Raw genomic sequence first — 20,076 nt, forward strand, 5'->3', positions numbered from 1 at the left:
GGAGTGCCAGTGCTGTGCAATTTCCCTGTTGCAACTAATAAGAAGGCAATACGATCCTAGACCCTGCTCTTCCCTATACATCATTAAGAGGAACAGGTTTGGGGGAACAAACCATCTTGGAAATCTCCCCCAAATGGGCTTTAGTACCGCCATCATATCAGTCTGGTGGCAAACAATTCCTTAAAGCTGGAATGATTGCGGGGAAAGAAGCAAGGAATGTGGATGGGAGCCCTGCTCAGCTTCCCACTGGCTTCTGAGATTGTCCACACATTTGAACAAAGTGGGCTGTGAACTAGGCATCACATTTGCAATGCCATGGTTGTGCAGGACGTAGGGAGTGTAGGTATGAGCAGTTCCCCCATGGCACTAAGTGGAAATTAGAGATGCTTCATCATGAATCATTCTGCTCGTGGGGGAGAGTAGGACACCCCACATTTCTGGCTTCCTAAGTGCAAGGGACAAAATGAAACAAAAATGCTCCCTTTCTTCACCGTTTACATTTGTGAGTTCTGGAATCCAAACTGGGCTATGGGAAGCCACAGTCCACAGGCAATGTTTCAGGCTTGATCACTTCTAGTGGGTCTAGAAAACAGTGGCAAGCTTTGAAGAAAGGTAGCAGATTCACAAGGTGGGCACTTATCCCCACACATACTGTTTAAAAAAGAGGCACTGATTTATGGCGTAACTTAAAGGGTGGTTCCAATCAAACAAATAAACAGACCCAGGTAGCTCATCTAAGCTTCTGCAGCATGCTAAGCCAGGACTAGAGAAGGGCCTTCATTTCTCCACAGAGCAAATTTGAAGGTGTGGGCAAGGGTGGAAGTAAAGAATTATAACTGGCAAATCTTCCTACTGAAATGTACCAAAGAATACTGGCCATCAGCATCCAATTTGCATTTTCCTCCATGCAGTGGGAAATATTTAAGTTGACAAATAGGATATTTAACCGCGCAACAGATACTTGGCAGTTCGTTATTAACAACTGTTACTGATGTGATTTATTTGCTGTTATAAAAAGGGCATTATTTTGTGAATATGATTCAGAAATTAGCTCCAGTTTAGCAAGAGGCCTTGACTGCCTGACCTCTTAATAGCCTTATAATGATGCCATTTACCATTCAGTGGCTTATTCAAGTCATTGTGTGCGAGATTTGTTCCGAAGGACTGATGTTCATAGATCAGACTGGTGTGTAGATGGCTCACGGGGAACGGGGGAGAACTCTGGGGCCACATATGTTGCCAGGGCCACCTGCACTAATAGGAATTAGGAAAATGCAGGTGTGGGGGCTGCCCTTTCTTCAGTTCCCTTTGCAGGCCACCCCTAGTATTTTTCCTCTACCCACCCCACCCCACCCCCATCCGGGTACCCATGCTTTGCCCATATAAGTGTCATTAGGACTGTGGTGGTTTTTTGGGAGGGGGGGGGAGAATAGAAATTCCAGAAGATTACTTTTGACAGAAGCAGAACTTTCCAGCCAGTTGGGCAGTTAAGTCAAAGTACCTGTCACTCCTTTGCCCTTACTGCCTCACACTACTGCTCCCCCTTTTTCCTTGCCCAATATTCTCGCCTTGCCCAAGACACAGATAGATCTTTCCTTAAAGAAGCTAGACTGCTTGCTAACATTCTGTCGCTGACACTTTCACTCTGAACAGTTGAAATACTGATGGATGTTCCATGATAGGCAAACCACAGCCAGTGTTTAGCCTACTTTGGATCATGGGCCCAGTTGGAAGATGCATCTTGGGTTTCTCTTCTAGATTGGGTGTCTCATGTGACATCTTTGCCCATGTGGCTGCTCTGTGGCCCCTCCCACATTGATGTCTGGCATGCTCTGCGTTTGGCCCTCTGCTCTTCTTTCTGTATACATTACCCCCCTGGGTAGCCTCATCACTTCTATTGGTTTTCAATGCCACCTATAAGCTCCTAGCGCTACCTCTCCATCCATATCATTTGCCATCCATCCAATCCTCCATCTCCAGTTACCTTTCTGATACGTCTGCTTGGGTGCGTCAGCATTGTCTCAAGCTCCATGTGTCCATACAAAATTTATCCCATTTTCTCCCATTTCTCCTTGTTCCCACTCCTTATCCATTAGCATCACCATCCACCCTGTTGATCAGGATAAAGCCTTGGCTTTCTATTATCTTTCCTTGGACCCACAAATGCAATCTGTTGCCAAATCATGCCACTTCTCTCTTTACAATATGACAAATTACAGCCCTTTGCTGTCCGTACCCTCAGCAAAATATCTCCGTGCCCTCTGTAGCTCTCATCTTCATGGCTGCAAACTTTATTCTCTCTAGGGCAGGCATGTCAAACTTGCGGCCCTCCAGATGTTTTGGCCTACAACTCCCATGATCCCTAGCTAGCAGGACCAGTGGTTGGGGAGGATGAGAATTGTAGTCCAAAACATCTGGAGGGCCGCAAGTTTGACATGCCTGCCCTAGGGTCTCCTATTGCCTCGCCTACTGTGGTCTCACTCACCTGTACCCAGCACTCTGCTGCCAGCTGTATTTGCCTTGTTTGTTGCTCTGAATATGTCACATGGGAAAGGACTTTAGCTCAGTGGGCAGAGCATGATAATGTTCTCTGTCTGAGGCCCTGGAGAGCCATTGTCAGTAGGTAGACCATAATGAGCAAGATGGACCAGTGGTCTGACTCAGTCCAAAGCAACTTCCTATGATCCTATGGCTCTTCTCCTTAAACTCCTTCATTACTTCCTGTCCAGACCCAGATCCTGCATAAGCTTCATGGCTTACCTTCAAAACCCTCCATCAGCTTCTTCCTGCACCCCACCTACCAAAATCTCTGTTCTTTTATCTAGTCACATCCCTTCTTCCCGTGACCTTTACTTAACCAGCTGCCCCACCCAAAGCTACCCAAATGTCCCCATTCTGCTCTCTGAAATGACTCCATCCCTTCCTCCTTGCTGCTACTGATGTCTGGAATTGCCCTCCCCCCCCTCTCTCCCTCCCTCTCCTCAATGCTTACCTTTCCTAGAAATCTTTGGAGCACCCTCCTAGTAACAATATCATCATGTAACTAAGCCCAAAGTACAGACACTTGAAATCAACACATATTCTTCCCTGCCTCCATTACCTCCCATTTGTTTTTCTTCTGTGTCTGTTTTATATTGTAAGCCCCCTGAGATAGGGATCTGTCAAACCTGATTCTTTACAAAGTGCCGTGTACATAGATGGTGCTATATATAAATAAGTAAATAAAAAATACTTTGGTTTCCCCCAAGAATAATTTGTCTCAGTTGTGTAGTCTTATCTGCCTTGCCCAGTTTCTTAAATTCTGCCCTTGCTCCCTAATGTATAACTGAAATCAGATAATAACTTTCTTTAATTTTTTCTCAGTTGCATAGTTCTGTCCGATTGTAGAACTGAGATATGGCTTGCATCCCAAAGCTGTCTCCGGGGCAAGTTAGCTTCAGAGCTCCTAAAATGCAACTGTAAATATATATTTTTATAGTCTACCTAGCAGGATTGTAGATGCTTTGCTGTTGCTGACTGATGCATTAGCACATCACAGTTAATGCTGGAAGACTCTTGCTGGTGGAATTGATCACATATGTGCTCACAAGCAAGTGCTTGGCTTTGCATGCATAAACAGCAGTGACACTCTTCTTTCTCCATCTTTGAGTACATTTCTCCTGGGCTGTGGTCCATAGGCACATGAGGCCACCTTGCTGAAGCTAAGCAGGTCTGGATCTGGTCAGTGCCTGGATGGGAAACTGCTTAGAACCACGTGTGCTGGACAGAGGGACACCTCCACTTAATTTAGACCCACTCCAGCATGGCAAATCAGGGGGATTGGATTGCTCTGTTAGTTAGGGCAACCATCCCTGACCTTCTGGCCTCCAGATCTTTTGGACTCCAACTTCCATCAGCCCCAGCCAGTATGGCAAATGGACAAATGCAATGAGAGGGGCAGTCTAAAACATCTGGAGGGCACCAGCTTGGGGGTGGTTGGGTTATGGGCTGATGGGAGGGAACTAATATGAGACATGTTTACAAACTGTTAATCCCCCCCCCCCCCGAACAATTAGTCCATCTTATAGAGTTACCTGCAGCTACTGCTCTACCATAAATATTATTTTAACTTTGAAGTAGTGATGTCTGTTTCTCAGCCTAGAAGAGGAGGTGGATTGTGCTGTTAACTGTCAGAAAGCAAATGTCTATTCCTTTACATGAGTGCTGCCACAAAGTTTTTCCTTACTTTTCCTGCTGTCATTAGGTATGGGCAATAGACCTGGATCTGCACTACAGCGACCATCTGGCTTTGACACAGGTCTTGCTGTATGTTACAAACGGAACACTGGATTGTGAGTTAAGCCGCTTTGAATGCCAGGTCATTCCAAGTAAACCAAAAAGCCGCCGCCCCCCTAAGGAACCACCCAAGGTAAGTGATGAATAACCCAAGTAACCTCCTACTAGCCACTGTGTTGGCAAATAATTGCTTGGGAGCCAGAACAGGATTGGCTACCCTTCTGATCCATTGCACTGGTGTTCTGAGCCACCCTGTGACATTCAGTAAGGCAGATCAATGCTACTATGTTTGTTTGTTTGTCTCACGGTTCCAGCCTGTGGAATCATAGAATCTTGGAAGGGACCCCAAGCGTCATCTAGTCCATCCCCCCCATAATGCAGGAATCATTTCAGATCTTAATTCTGTCTTCTATGGTGTTAGCTACCCTGCCCAGTTTTTCCCATCATATCTTATTAAAATATTGAAGGACACTGGGCATAGGATAGAACGCTTTGGCTCTCCACTGAAGACCTCTCTCCAGGTAGACACAGACCCATTAATGACCACTCACCGGGTACAGTTGCTCAAGCAGTTGTAGATCCACCTAACAGTATTGTTGTTATTGTTTAGTCGTTTAGTCGTGTCCGACTCTTCGTGACCCCATGGACCATAGCACGCCAGGCACTCCTGTCTTGCACTGCCTCCCACAGTTTGGTCAAACTCATGTTGGTAGCTTCGAGAACACTGTCCAACCATCTCGTCCTCTGTCGTCCCCTTCTCCTAGTGCCCTCAATCTTTCCCAACATCAGGGTCTTTTCCAAGGATTCTTCTCTTCTCATGAGGTGGCCAAAGTATTGGAGCCTCAGCTTCACAATCTGTCCTAACAGTATTATCCAGCTCATATTTTACCATCTGGTTAACAAGTAAAAAATGGGAGGTCTTGTCCTATGCTTCGCTGAAATCAAAATATACTATGCCTGTGCCGTTTCTATGATCTACCAAACTAGTAACTACCAAAAAATGAAATAAGGTTGATCTGGCATGGCTTGTTCTTGAGAAACCCATGTTGGCCACTGGTAATCAGTGCATTATTTTCTATGCTCATAGGATGACTACTTATTAATCTGTTTGAGATTTCCCCCAGTATCTGTGTCAGACTGGTAGAACTCTACTTACCCAGATGGGCCTTTCATCCCTCTTGGAAGATATGAACAATATTTGCCCATCTCCAGCCTTCCAGCACCTCACCTGTTCTTGAAGAATTTTCAGAGATTGAAGATAGTGGTTTTGAAATAACACCTCCTACAGGTTCCTTCAGCATTCTAGGGTGTCATTATCCTTGGCCTGGAGACTTCAGGCCATTTAAAGTAGCTAGGTGTTCTTAATCCACCTTCTTACCTACTCCTGCCATTGATCTTCTTCTTGCACAAAAGGGAACATATTTGCATTTTTTTGAACCAGTGTTTAACTCCAGTAGTAGAAGTGGGAACCTGCTATCTGCAGAAAAATTAACTCAGATTTGTCTTTTTAAAACCTGCCTTAGGGGTGGAACCCTCTCATTTTTAGGCTTGGTCAGAATGGTCCAGAAACCTCTTCTTATCCATCTACAGATAGAGATTTTATGTCATCCAAAGTGTCAGAGCTTTGTAATTTAGAGGTTAATGAGCTTCTGATCTATTGTTCTTGTCACACCACTACTTTGAGTTGGAGAGGAGTAAATTACATATGATTAGTCCCAGTAGTACATGTTTTAGAAATGAAAAGTAATCAAGTAGCAACTTTTTAATTAAAATTCTGTCAGGATTAACGTAAATTTGTCACTCCCAGTCTATAATCCCCCCTTTTTTATTCCTTCAAATCTTGCTTACCTAGCAGTCAGCGGCAACAAAAAGAGGACTAGTGTGTCAGAGATATCTTTTAAAGAACCGAGAGAAATAAACAGGAGACAAATCTTTTTACAGCGCATGATCTGTAATGAATGATTAAGTAAAAACACTTTATGTGAAATTATGATGTTAATAATGCTTCCGTCCCCGCGAATTTATTACACATTCACCAGGCTGCTTGCTTTGATTTTGATAAAATGGAGCGGTGACCGAGTGCGAGTGATGATTTTTATTTTTAGAATTCTCCTTTGCAAGAGCAAATTTCCTAGATACTGCTGCTACTGTAATTATGTACAAAACCAATCACTCATTATACTTAGGATACATTATCTTCGAGACAGATGAGGCTAAATAAGCAAGACATTAATAATTCATCCGGCAGTTCATTATGCATGTGTTTGCCTGCTTTGTAGCTGAAATAAGCACCTCATCAAACTGATGCCTGCGCTTAAACAATAGTTCTGTGTTATTGCCGCCACATTCAAGTTTACGCTTGTTAAACTGCTACTTGGATTATTTTATCAAGCATTCATTTATTTTATTTGTGGCCTTCTGTTGCCAAAAGGAATTTCTGAGAGCTTTGGGTACCTGATTGGACAATGAATACTCTTAGTTCTCCAAGTATTCTCAGCCAAGGCTGGGTTACCCCTTGTGCTAAATGCGCTTCAGGCTAGGACCCCAGCCAAATTGTGGCCCCTGCTGCTCCTGGCGGCTGCCAGCATTCTTGTAATATTGTGCATGTGAGCTCAAGTCTGCCTGCAATGTCACTTTGCGAACCATGGCAGGCAAAACTGGGGAACTGAGTGCCACTGGGAATAGCCATGGCATGCAACAGATCACAGCTCCCAGAGCGGCAGATTGGAGAGGGGATGAGGCTGGCCTGCCACCTCTGCAGTTTTCATGCCTTAGGTCTGAGGGTTAGACTAAAAAGCATCTCGGGGTCTCTGAAGTCTTTTCATTTTGATCATTAACATTAAGATTCTAATGCAACTCAAGTAAGTTTGTACAGAACATCAAGGAAGCCCATTAAGAAGAAATAACATGCATGCAAATTCTACTAAGCTTCCTCCATTGTTCTTGTGTATTACTGCATGCACCACTGAAATTAAAACACTTTGGTGAATTGGCTCTGAAATGACTTGGCAAATATCACACGCAGTGGTCAAAACACCTTTGTCCTTCTGCCACCACTTTCTTCTAGAAATGGAGCACAGTTTTGCTTGCACGTTATTATTTACCTCTTTATTGAAACTGCCCAATCAATAGCACTTTGCTAAGAAATAAAAGAAGGTGAGAAAACACATCTTGGGCAAAAATTCCATATCGATCTGAGCATTTTGCTTTCAGTTCCAGCCAGTGCCGCACTGTTAAGAAAACAACTATTTAAAGAGTTCCTAAGCTCTTAAGATCATGTTTTAAGGTATATCCCAGAAAACTTAAATGAAAAACAATTTCTGTAATGTGTCACGTTCACCCAAGGGCATCACTTTAAAAATGCCATACGTTACATTAGGAAAAGCCCCGGCAAGTCAAAAGCAAAATCACAGAGAGCGTTCATATATTATAATTGCATGAGAGCCAATATGGCAACCTTTGTCAGCCTGGTGCTCTCCACATGTTTTGAACTACAACTCCCAACATCCCTAGCTAGCATGGGATATAATACTACAGCACATCTACTGGTGACCCCCTCTAGAAATTTAAAGAAATTTAGCTTTCAAAATTTGCAGAATTGGATCCATAGGATCCAGCTCCTAGGGCCCAATGTCCCCTTGCTACTACCCAATGAAATATTTGAGGGCGCTTCCCCCCCCCCCACATTGATGGCATTGCCATTCAAATGATGTGTGTATATCACATCTTGTGATTGATTATGCAGGGTGGGACTTATTCCCCATATTTTATTCAAGTTGGCACCCCAGATGAGATCTCTGGTGAATTTCCGGACTGCATAGACATTTCTCATAATAATTAATTTGCTTCAATAAAGTAAAGACTATTCAGCTGATTATATTTATCTTGTGGGATTGGTGTTTTCAGATACAGTGGTACCTTGGTTTAAGAACAGCCCTGTTTATGAACTATTCAGTTTAAGAACTCCGCAAAACCGGAAGTAGTGTCCCGGTTTGCGAACTTTACCTCGGTCTAAGAACGGAATCCAAATGGTGGAAGGGCACTGGCAGCAGGAGGCCTCATTAGGGAAAGCGCACATCGGTTTAAGAACGGTTTCGGTTTACGAATGGATTTCCGGAATGGATTAAGTTCGTAAACTGAGGTACCACTGTACTATTGCAACACATTTTTAAATTTATCTATGCCACTCCGGTGGCTGTATGCTTTCTCTTTTACTTTCTCTTTTAAGCTGTGTAAACAGAATCAGTTTTTGCAGTTTAAAAACTGCTTAAAAGGTAAAAGGACCCCTAACTATCAGGTCCAGTCGCGGACGACTCAGGGGTTGCAGTGCTCATCTCGCTTTACTGGCCGAGGGAGCTGGCATACGGCTTCCGGGTCATGTGGCCAGCATGACTAAGCTGCTTCTGGCAAACCAGAGCAGTGCACGGAAACGCCATTTACCTTCCCGCCAGAGCGGTACCTATTTATCTACTTGCTCTTTGATGTGCTTTCAAACTGCTAGGTTGGCAGGAGCAGGGACCGAGCAACAGGAGCTCACTCCGTCACGGGGATTCGAACCGCCAACCCATGCCCACAGGCAATCACTGCTTGGGGTCCACCCCTTGATGTCCACCTTGTTGTCTGCAGAGGCCCCTAGCCGCCAGCATTTTCAGTTTTCACTTGTTATGTATATGAAGCTATTTATCTTTGCTGAGCCACCTTGGGAGGGCTGTGTCCATAGAAAATAATAATAATAATAACAATAATAATAACAATAATAAATTGTGTTACCAAACACTGTTTATTATTGCTCCTGTGACTATAAAATTAGCCTCAAATATTACAATTTGTGTCTGTTAGGAAGTAAATTGTTTTTGCCGGATTTATAATAAACTCCAGATTTAGCTTCATGTTTGTAAAAGGGTTCTGTACCGAAGCAAGAATACATATGTCTGGCCTTCCCCAACCTGGTGCCCTCCAGGTGTTTTGGGCCACATTTTGCATCAGCCCCAGCCAGCATAGCCATTCATGGTGGCTGGGACTGATGGCAGATGCAGTTCAAAACATCTGGAAGGCATCAAATCTGGGAAGGCTGTATTAGTGCTTCGTCACAGTCAGGTTTTTTTTCCTTCTGCTTTTTTTGTCAGCCTGCTGTGGTCAGCCGCTATGTTGCCATGAGCAATTCGATCAGACATGCCAACTTTTCCCTCATCTACTATAATGTTTTCCTTCATATGTGCAAGGCTCATGGGGTTGGATATGATGTCCAGGTAGGAAGATTTGCATTTAAATGAAATAGAGGTAGGAAAGTAGCTTGGAAGGAGGAACAGCACACAAATCCATTCTAGAAAAGTTAGTACCGGTATCGCCTAATTTTTGGCCCCTGTGATTCTCTCACATATCTCCATAATCCATGAGAATCTTTCTGTGAACTCTGAGAGTCTAACACGGATTATCATCTATCACTAACCCAATCTCAAAGCCTGAAAACCTCTTTTCAAATTCAAGCTTCTGAATTGAAACACATCTTGCTGGCTTGTTGCAACTGTTGTCAGATTCTACTCATATGGGCTTTAAGGGGGTGGGGCTTATAGATCAGCTAGCATGGTTTCCAGACAACTTTACATGTCAGCCAAGAAGCAAAAAGCTCTGAGGCCTGGTTTTAAAGTGCCCACCTCTCTCTAATTCTGATTATTCACATAGTAATACAGTTCAGCATCTTACTTTTTTAAAGAGGAGTTGTTGTTTATATTGTGCAATGCTAACACCTTTCCCTCTACTCCAACAGCAGAAAGAAGGAACTGTTTTTACTCTGTATGAAGACCATAAAAGGCTCAAATTTGGAATTATGTAAGTTTTCAAGAGTGACTTCTGGAAGCATCTTGAAAATCCTCTAGTTGAACACCTCTACTCCCTTCTGTGGGCTAAGGGTTAGTCTTCCATACATGCTCCTGAGAAAGTAACTCATTCGCAGATGTACCTAGCCCTGGGTAAGGCCCCCAAATGGTGCAAGGAATTCCATAGATGTACATAGAAGATGAGCATGACCAAGCAGCATGTCCTCTTCTGCCCAAGTCCCACTGAAACAGTTCAACCCATACTTGTTACAGTGGAACTTTAAAGGGACGTGTTTACAGCAGCATGCTCTAATATTAGTACTACAGTGATGTTTTCATACCACTGGTGGTATCTAGCCACATACTTGATGCCCAAAGTGAAAAGGCTTGGAATGACTCAACCTCTTGCTCTCCTCTGCTACTTGATTAATAAAAAATATTTATTACACAAATCCTTTCTACTGACAAGTTAAAATGGAGCCTCATCTTTCATATCTCCCTGAAGATTGCCACCTTACGAGATTGAAAATATTCATTAAATTCCTTGGTCTGACAGGCCCAAATGAGAGGGCGATTGTTCTTAAGCCTGCGAATGGAATCATTGGCAAAGTCATTTGTTTGGATATCATTAACAGAACAATTGGAGAACATCTCCAGGGGGTCCTCATGACCTTTGCTCAGCAACTCTTCATCATCTATCAAGAATTATCAGCACCTAATATGCATGCCGAGACCAATTTTAAGGTGAGGTGTTAATTAACTAACGATCCCAGTTAAATTTCTGTTAGAGGACAGAAAACACCTCATGCTGTATTATAAACAACTGTTAAGCCATCCTGGGTTCTTTCCATAGCAGTACATGTTTTACTGCTGGTACAGGTCAATATTGAAGGATTCTGAGTCAATCTGCTAGTTAAATTTATTTTTTTTAGATGTGGTAACATAGACTTGCTTGAGCTGGGAGCCACTGGTATGCTTGAAAGGATTCTTTAAAAGCAATTAGGTTTTCATCTTAAATTAATCCTTTCTTGGAGTTCCTAATTGGTGGCACAGAAAAGTATTCATGCAGTCCTTCCTAAAGCCTACTCTTACTGATTTACAAAATGAAACCGTCAAGATATATTGAAACATACATTAAGAAATGACAAATAAGTAAGCTTGATTAGTTTCTGATGCCCTGGCCAAAGAAGGGACTTCTGTTTTAGTGCATCCCAGCAGGACCTACCACTAGGGCTGAGTCTGACACTTACTTTTCCTGGGTCTCTGGAATAGGAGCCATTTCGCTACTTAGCTCCAATCAGAACAGAGTGGCTGCCATGTTATATTTCCCAGAATGCAGTGCTACTAGATAAGTTCATCTAGTGGGAGGGATTGAGTGACTGGCAGGTACAGTGGTGCCAGGGGAGCAAGTGATGGTGGACACCAGTGGTTAGGAAGGGGCTGATTGAAGTGGGGTCCAAGTCAGCACCAAGGGGGCTCATTGGTAGCCTTAAGCTAAAGGCCTACTCAGGCCTGGTACTGGCCATGTTATCAACTATCAGGAGAACCTGACAGACATGCCACAAAATGATCTAGGTCGAAACTCCACAGCAGTGTCAGAAGGTAGATTAGTTGGGCCTTTTAAAAAACGCACAGGACTTCAAAGAAGTCAAGGAGACTTACTAGTATTTTGTGCTATAGCCCCATGATGGGGAACCTTGAGCCCTCTAGATGTTTCTGGACCATTCCAGCTGGGGCTAATGGGTGTTGGGAATCCAACAATATTGAGAGGTCCAAAGGTTTCCCACATTGCTCCTGGTGAAACACTGCAAATCCTGACTACTTCAGCCTTAGCCTGAATGAGATTGAGCATGTTGCTTCAGCTCTGTGTTGCCTTTAGTTACTACTCAGACCAAGGAGGCTGCCAAATCTGGCAGTTGGTTTGGCCAGTCGTGAAGAGTGACTCTTTCTTTGTGTTCCTGATACTACTGGTGCAATGATGAGCAGGGAGCATAAACAACTGTTCTACCACTTGAAGTGTTTGATTTTGTTATAGAGAGCTGTCCAAGAGATTGAAAAAATTCTGGGAGTTACAGAGGAAAACAAGTTAAAATTTGAAGAGGAAGAGGAGCACTTGAAAGCACAAGCTTCCACAAAAAAGTTAGTAGACATTAAAAGTAATCTTTCGTCACCCTTATTCTCATGTCTCTGGGGAAAATAAGTTATTCATTTTCAAATAGCCCTTTTCAGTCACTTTATGCCCACAAGCTCTGCCAGAGTGTGACTGTCTGTTGACCTCCCAACCATGTTGCCTGGCTCATGGCAACCCTATCCTTCACCTGGGCCACAACAGTCAAAGCTTCATTTCTCAGATTTGGGTTGTGTCTGGTTTTTTAAAATTATGTTTTGTGAAAGTATGTCAGGGGGGGGGGAGGTGACATCCCAAATACAACCTGTGGAAGGAGACACATTTGGTTTAATTCTACACTATATTTGCTCTCATAATTCAACTACTTTAGAAACAAATAGTAAAATGTTAGTATACAATAAATCTCTCCCTGTGCTTTAGGGTGGGGTGGCACTGAATGCAGGGAAAAGTTCTTTTTTTAAAAAAACAAACAAACCTTAAATTGTTTTTTACCGTAGTTATAATTTATTTCTTCTTGTAGGTGAAGCTCACTGAACATCTTTAAATTATCTGCCTGGTTTCCAGTGCTAAAGTACCCCAAACTGCAATAAACACTCCACCTACAACTGTGTTTTGGACTGTTGAAAAATACGTGTATCAGAACATAGACCAGTGTCAATAGTGAATCCTGACTCACAGAATTTGTTTTCACTGAAAATTTTGTATCAGATGTTATTACCTTTATATAGCTTAGAGGAGTATTGATATATACTTCCAATAAAATTAAGTGTATTTATTTCTGAAAATATTTTTGGCATTTTTAGCTTCCTTTTTGGGGGGAGGGGGGATCCTTTAATTTCCCAAGCTTTTTCCATATGAAAGCTTTCCTAACAGAATACAGGATTTCTTGGACATTCCTTTTCCTGAATAACTAGAGTACATTTGTAGGAGTCCATAGATGGGCCACTCCTCTTCTACCAGATTCCATATAAGTGTGCTCATATTCCACTTCACAAGTCTTTATGGGTTTCAGCTCTGGCATTGGGGGTTGGGGGAAGGTTTTGGAGCTGAGTCCTGGTGATATTATTTGTATCACTTTCATTCATAAAACATATAACATTTTCCAAGTGCAGTACACAGATTGAAAATAGGTGAGTCCCATACCCAGATGTTTACAATCTAAACACAACAGGCAAAAACAGACCGAATGGGAGCATCAGAAGAACCTTACTTTCTGGCTCACATCAAATGGGACCCATGTAGTCCACTCTTCTATTTTCACAACGGCAAGACAGATACTTCAATGAGAAGCCTTCAAACAGTGCATTTATTTCATTTATATACCACTTTGGTTTACAATTTAAAATATCGGGATAAGCAAATGCTATAAAAATATTCTCAGGCCAACTTCAGGAATGCAGGAACACTCATCCAGAGGCATCCTGGAGGGTACTGTATTGTAAAGCCATCGTGTCCTTTATCCATTGATAACCTGATCCTCTTCTCCATAAATTTGTTATAGGTGGAAATAAGCAAACTTGAGTATGAGTTCTTCAAAGATACAAAATGCTGAAAAACACCAGCTAGTAGGGAAACAGGGCCAGGAGGGGAAGGGTGAGACAACAGCTGGTCTCTTTTAGTTACAGCAGCTGCTGGCCTGATCCTGCTGTCACCTTTTTTTGATAATGACTTCAGAGACAAGAGCATCACCCCCACCCAAACAGGTGACTTTTCAAAGTCCCAATGTGCCGCTATACTCCAAAACAGTAGCTTCAAAACTATTAGCACATCCAAGTTCTTGCTGTCACAAACACACACTTATTTTCCCTTCCATTGTAATTTCATTCCAACCCAGGCAAGGTCCTGGGGATACAAGATACTGGCTGCCCATGAAATGCAATGGCACCCAAAGGGCTGCTCTAGAGACATATTCCCACCCCCCACCCACCCCAAAAAACCCTAGCACCAGTATCCAGGTCTCTATTGTCTTGCCTACAACCCCACCCCCATTGTTTCTGCTAATAAAGAAATATATTAAAGCTCTCCCTGCTCTATTAATTATCCAAAGGTAAAGTTGAGTCAAAATGTGTTACTGACGATGATTAATAATTAGTAGCTTGTAAGTGCATTCTAGTACATAAACAGGGTACGTGGTTGCGTAGTAATTGATTAATTAGCACAATCTTGCTCTACAGCTCACTGGTCTAAGATTGCTGAGTTTGAAATATTGTTTATAATTATCCAAATTTGAAGGATGAGGGGTGGGTGAGAGCGGGAGGGGGAAGAGAGGCTGCTCCCATTTCTTCGCTCGCTCTTCTGCGCAATTATTCTCCTCACATCAGAGACGATGCTTAATGGTTCAGAGCCACGCGTTTCCCTCAGATAAATCACCACAGAGTTCATTTGTTTGTTTGTTCGAATTGCAACAGCTTTCTAATACAAACACTCCGGTGGAAAGAATACTTTTAATTTAAGTCGTGTGTACTAGTTGTATTAGAAAAGGGTGCTTGAGGCTGAGGACCATGTTGTTGTTTGTTGTTGTTTTGCTGTTATTAGTGTTATGTTGACATGAGGGGCGCGCAAGCTCGGCCTCTCAGCGGAAAAGATCCTCGCAGACGGCTAGGCGCGCCCCCGCTTCCCCGCCTCGCGCGTCGTCCAGTCAGGAGCGCGCGAGGAGTCAAACAAATTCAGTAGGCCGACTCTGGCGCAGGCGCAGAGCGGTTGTCGGGAAGCTACTGGCGCAGGCGCAGAGGGTGCAGGGGAGCTCCAGGAAGAGGGGGGAGGAGAGGGGCCGCTGCTGTTTCCCGGGATGCGGGGGGGGGGGGGGAGTGGCGTTGCTTCGTGTCTTTCCAGGTTATGGAAGGTCGTTGCCAGGGGCAAGTAAGTGAAGCAGGAACCTCGCCCCCTTGATCGGGGGCAATTAACGAGGGGGGAGGGGCTGCAAAGGGGGTGGAGTTGTTTTAGGAGAAGGGCAGCAGATCCTGAAGAAAAGTCTCCCTCAGCAACGTGGACAATTGAGGAGGGAGGGGCATGTCAACAATAGAAGCTACCTGGGAAAGGGGTCAGCAAGTAGTTTGAGGTGGGGGGTCTGAAGGAAAAAAATTGGCTGTCTCCCCTCCCCCCCAAAAAAAAATCATTGGAGGGAACCATATTTGTAGGAGACACAGAAATCCACCCTCCCCCAGGATATTGTGGGGTCGGAGAGCAAGACATGGGGAGGCAGGTGGGCTGGGGTGCCTTCCAGCCCTCCTCAAGTAGCCTTGCCCTCCTGAAGCAGGTGCATCAGGGCTTCCTCCGAATGGCCCTCTTGCCCAAGGGGGGCCCTGCTAAGCCCAAAGCCTCCGAAGTGTTGAGCCAGCACCTGCTGCAGAGGGGGCTGCCCCACTGGACCTCCTACTGCGTCAAGTACAGCGCGGTGCACAATGACCAGTTTGGGCTCTCCAACTTCAACTGGGAGGTGAAGGGGACAAACTACCACATCCTGCGAACCGGCTGCTTCCCTTTCATCAAGTACCACTGTTCCCGAGCGCCCCACCAGGACCTGGCGATGCAGAACTACTTCTTCACAGCTCTCAAACTAATAAACTTTGGTGAGTGGCGTCTTCGAATGGGCTGTGCCTGTACAGAGGTGGCACACACAGCCAGGGCTAGAGGCGCAATGAGACCCTGAATAGAGTTAACACCTGATGTAACGGGGAGATGACTTAAACCAAGGAAGATACAACAAAGTATTTTACACAGCACCTATGGAACTCACTCCCACAGGGCCAGGGCCAAAAGTGACAGGGAAAGGATCAGAATTAAAAGTGCATAGGGCAACTGATGTGACTCTTACCTTTGCGCAGTACACTACAATCCAGCCATACAAATCCAGGTTTCTGCGTACACACACACACACTTTTCTATCCATTCAAGTAAGCAAGAGTAATTGTCACAGTTCAAGGACATGTTCCAGCTGGGCAGAGATGCTGGAGCAGGGTCAGAGAGGGGTGTAGTCCGTGGATAGAGGGCACAAGATGCAGAAAGTCTCGAGAGTAGGATAGAGAACAAAATAGAGAGGCATCACTTGACCCTCCCAGGCCTGAGGCTCCCTACCCTGATCCTAGAATTTCTCTGAATGCATAGCAGTGTTGGCCACATCAGTGGAGAACACTGGGATATGATCACATTGAACATGTGCAAAAAACAGGACTACTTATTCCTAGTCCTCAGGAATGCAGCCAATACTTTAAGAACAAAATATATTTACTAAGGCTTTTGCATGTATCTTGTAAAAGCACATGCAGTGAAAGGCAGGGGCTTGCCAAATAAAGAATGGCACCAGGAAGGTGATCAGAACATCTTTAAGTGCAGATAATGGGTTACCTCAGCATGCTTTATGTTTTGTTGTCAAGGAACCAGCCTGGCTTTAAGGGGTGGCAAAATCATGTCTTAATTCAGCCTTGCAGTTTGCTTCTTGCAACTTGTTGGTGGAGGTGGGGTAGAGTCCTGCAGTACTACCGGTATGTTATATGAGGTTCTACTTTTTTATTTGTTCTCCCCCCCCCTTTTATACATAGGTATCCCAACTTTATTATATGGAATTGGCTCCTGGTTCCTTGTCAGTGTCACAGAAACTGTTCACACGCATTGTGGCCCAGTCACTATTTACTTCCTCAATAAAGAAGATGAAGGTGCCATGTACTAAACTACTCATTTCAAGGACTGACACTTTCATGGTATATTGCAGCAAAAGACAGACAGAGGGGGATTGTTGTTTGCAATCTAGTTGTGTGTAATATGTTCAAGTTTCAAGATGTCCCTATTTTTCCTTCAGTACCATTTTAGTTTTCTTTGAGTCTGGCAAAGTGCAGAATAGATTTTTAAAAAACCATGGGAAATTACTTGAAGCTACTTTTGTTTTCAAAAACTTTTGGTCTGCAAATAATAAATATAATAATGAAAATATACATTATTGGGAATTGTCTTTGCTTATTTACTGATCATGTATCTTTTGGTGCAGTGTTGCCCAACACTTGTAACACTATTCAAATGTGACTACCTCAGGGATAGCCTGCATGGTGCCTCCGGATTCTTTTGGGCTACATTTCCCATCAGCCCCAGCCAGAAAGGCCAATGGTTAGTGATGATAGGAGTTGTAGTTCTGCAACATCTGGAGGACTCAATGTTGGCTACCCCCCTGAAGTAACTTTGATTTTCAAAACAAAAATAAAATGATATACAAAGGGGGGGGGTTCATTCCCATATAGGTAAACAAGTCCTTTGTGTAAAAGTCCAGAAAACCAGAAGAAGAAAAATTTCATTTTCACTTAGTAGTTTTGTGCATACCATTCTGGATTACTTAAGTAGGTTGTGGTGCTTAATAGAAGCTACACACAGACAGTTTGGATATAATCTGGTCCAAACTGAGCAGTTCAGTTCAACTGATTTCAGAGATGGGTTTAAGCATCTGCTTAACTCCTATTGAAGTCAATTGAACTTTAAAAAGTAACTTTGGGTTATGCTAATGTATAGTTAATGCATGCAATGGTTTTGTGCTCTCCAAACTAAATATGCACTATTTAGTGCATATTAGGGACATGGGTGGTGCTGTGGTCCAAACCCCCATGTGATGGGGTGAGCTCCCATTGCTTTGTCCTAGCTCCTGCCACCCACCAGTTCGAAAGCATACCAGTGCGAATAGATAAATAGGTACCGCTGCGGCAGGAAGGTAAACGCCGTTTCCATGCACTCTGGCACTTATCACAGTGTTCTGTGCACCAGAAGTGGTTTACTCATGCTGGCCACATGACCCGGAAAGCTGTCTGCGAACAAATGCTGGCTCCCTTGGCCTGAAAGTGGAGATGAGCGCTGCACCCCATAGTCAAATTTGACTGGACTTAACCGCCCAGGGGTCCTTTACCTTTATGCACTATAGTTTTCTTTGAACTTTCTGAACCTATTATTATTGCTTAATTGACGAAGAACAAAGTGTTGCAGGACAGATTAAATTTGGCTGGCAGCACTAAGACTCTATGGATAAATTTGATTTAAATTAGTTCAGCATTTTTTCCCCTCAGGAAGAGATATTTCTTGCAATGAAAATAAATATCACAGAATTATTTTTAAAGCGTAAAGCTACAATGAAATGTATGCACAAGTATGTGTCTTAAAATGCTTACTTCAGATTTGAATTGTGAATGGCTTTGCTTCTCTTCAAAGCAACTGTAAACAAATCTGTAATCAAGGAAACACTTAACCTAATATATTTGGTACCGAGGAATATTTCTAACACAGGTTAAATAAATAGTTTACATTGCGGAGTAGCTGTTGTACTATATTAAGCTTCATTAATAATAAAAAGTGAGTATTAGCATTTTGCTAGATTAGCGGGAACTGATTTTTCCCAGTAATGGGCAAAATTAAATAAGTGCAACTCATAAGTTTAAAATCAAATACTGCTCATTCATTGCTCCTTATTTTGTCAATATTCTGCTGTAAAGGTTTGGTCTCAACACAAGACTGATAAAATGTTTTTTAATTACCACACTATAAATACAGTTTTTCCTTGGAGTGGCCCCTCTGCTAGCTGCAGCGTATTTGATTTCTGATAATGGAGACTGCTGACTTTGCTTACCTGTTTTTCGATAAGTGGAGGCAACATGACTCCTTGTCCATACAGTGATGGGCATCCCTCCTTGGAGAACCTCTTTGACAAAGTACTCTATTGATCCACTAGAATTCAGTGCTGCTTGCAGCATTAAATAGCGACTTGATTTCTTGCTCTGCTCTCACTGTGTAACAATTAAGCAAATGTAACATTTTCTTTTATTACATGAAAATCAATGGACCTCTTGCACTTCTGAAGTTGATCATGGTGAGGGATGAACTTGGAAGATGGCTGAGGGCAGAGTTCAAATATAATAATATCACTTGTTGGATTCATTAGGACCAGTGGGTGACCTGTTGAAGTACTTGAAGGGAACAAATGCTGCTCATAAAATGTTACACTTCTCGTGTATACATGAGAGAGAGTTTGTTTATTTTGCAGGGATTATTCCTTCAGGGTGTCAACTAACTGAAGCCTGCTTCCTTTTGCTCATATGGCTGTGTAGGACAGATGTGTGACTATGGAATTTGGAACTCAATGCCTCAATATCATTTCAACATCCACTGAAAACATGACTTTTTTACGCAAACTTTTAGGAATTGTTGACACATCTGAGATGTATTGGATAGACTGGACTTCATATGTATTTCCCATTTAATTTAAATTACATGTATTGTTCTCTGCCTTATATCAAGTCAGACCATTAGTCCATCTAGCTCAATATTGTCTAAATTGATAGGCTGTGGCTCTCGAAGGTTTCACTCTCCCAGGTTTCCCTGGATATGCTTGGGATTGAACCTGGGGCCTTCTGTATGCTTCTGAGCTACAGTCCTTCGCCTAACAACTTGTTGCATGAATCTGCTCCAAGAAGAGTTGGAAGCCAAGTGAGGCCCTTTAAGCCTCTGCTTCCCATACACTGCCTCAAGGCTCCTCCCACTTTGTGAGAAAATTGAAAGGACCAGGGTTCTGACTTGGTGTGCTCACTGTGCCATTGGGCTGACAACTTACTGTAAAAGGTAGGGGAAGGGTCTGTGAGGTTCCTGCCCTGGTGCTGTGACATCTTGTTCAGTTAGCTCCTGCTTGCCTGCCAGCCTCAAGTTCAGGGGTCCCCTGATCACCAATATCCATCTCGGAGCCAAGAACCTGTCGGAAGGGGGGCTATTGTTTTGTTGTTTTGGTTTAATTATTTACTTGTGTTTTATTTATTAATTCTGTGAACCACCCTGAGATCTTTTGATGGACAGTACTGTATATAAATTTAACTACTTCTTCTTCACCTAGTCCAACTT

General features: G+C 43.3%; 2 protein-coding genes across 2 annotated transcripts in view; both read left to right on the forward strand.

Moving 5' to 3' along the window:
- The window catches only part of IQCH (IQ motif containing H), an 85,853-nt gene extending 72,113 nt beyond the window's left edge, over positions 1-13,740 (forward strand). Inside the window, exons 17-22 of the mRNA XM_060282764.1 lie at positions 4,244-4,408; positions 9,402-9,524; positions 10,043-10,104; positions 10,727-10,835; positions 12,127-12,247; positions 13,721-13,740. Coding sequence (XP_060138747.1) covers positions 4,244-4,408; positions 9,402-9,524; positions 10,043-10,104; positions 10,727-10,835; positions 12,127-12,247; positions 13,721-13,740 — 600 coding nt within the window. The remainder of the gene's footprint in view (positions 1-4,243; positions 4,409-9,401; positions 9,525-10,042; positions 10,105-10,726; positions 10,836-12,126; positions 12,248-13,720) is intronic.
- A 1,282-nt stretch (positions 13,741-15,022) lies between these two features.
- On the forward strand, positions 15,023-17,147 carry C14H15orf61 (chromosome 14 C15orf61 homolog). The gene is made up of 2 exons (XM_035132284.2): positions 15,023-15,788; positions 16,758-17,147. The coding sequence occupies exons 1-2, from the start codon at positions 15,410-15,412 to the stop codon at positions 16,883-16,885; spliced, it is 507 nt and encodes a 168-aa protein (XP_034988175.1). The 5' UTR covers positions 15,023-15,409; the 3' UTR covers positions 16,886-17,147.
- The last annotated feature ends 2,929 nt before the right edge of the window (positions 17,148-20,076 follow it).

Source organism: Zootoca vivipara, chromosome 14 (genome assembly GCF_963506605.1).
Source record: "Zootoca vivipara chromosome 14, rZooViv1.1, whole genome shotgun sequence".
Classification (NCBI taxonomy): domain Eukaryota; kingdom Metazoa; phylum Chordata; class Lepidosauria; order Squamata; family Lacertidae; genus Zootoca; species Zootoca vivipara.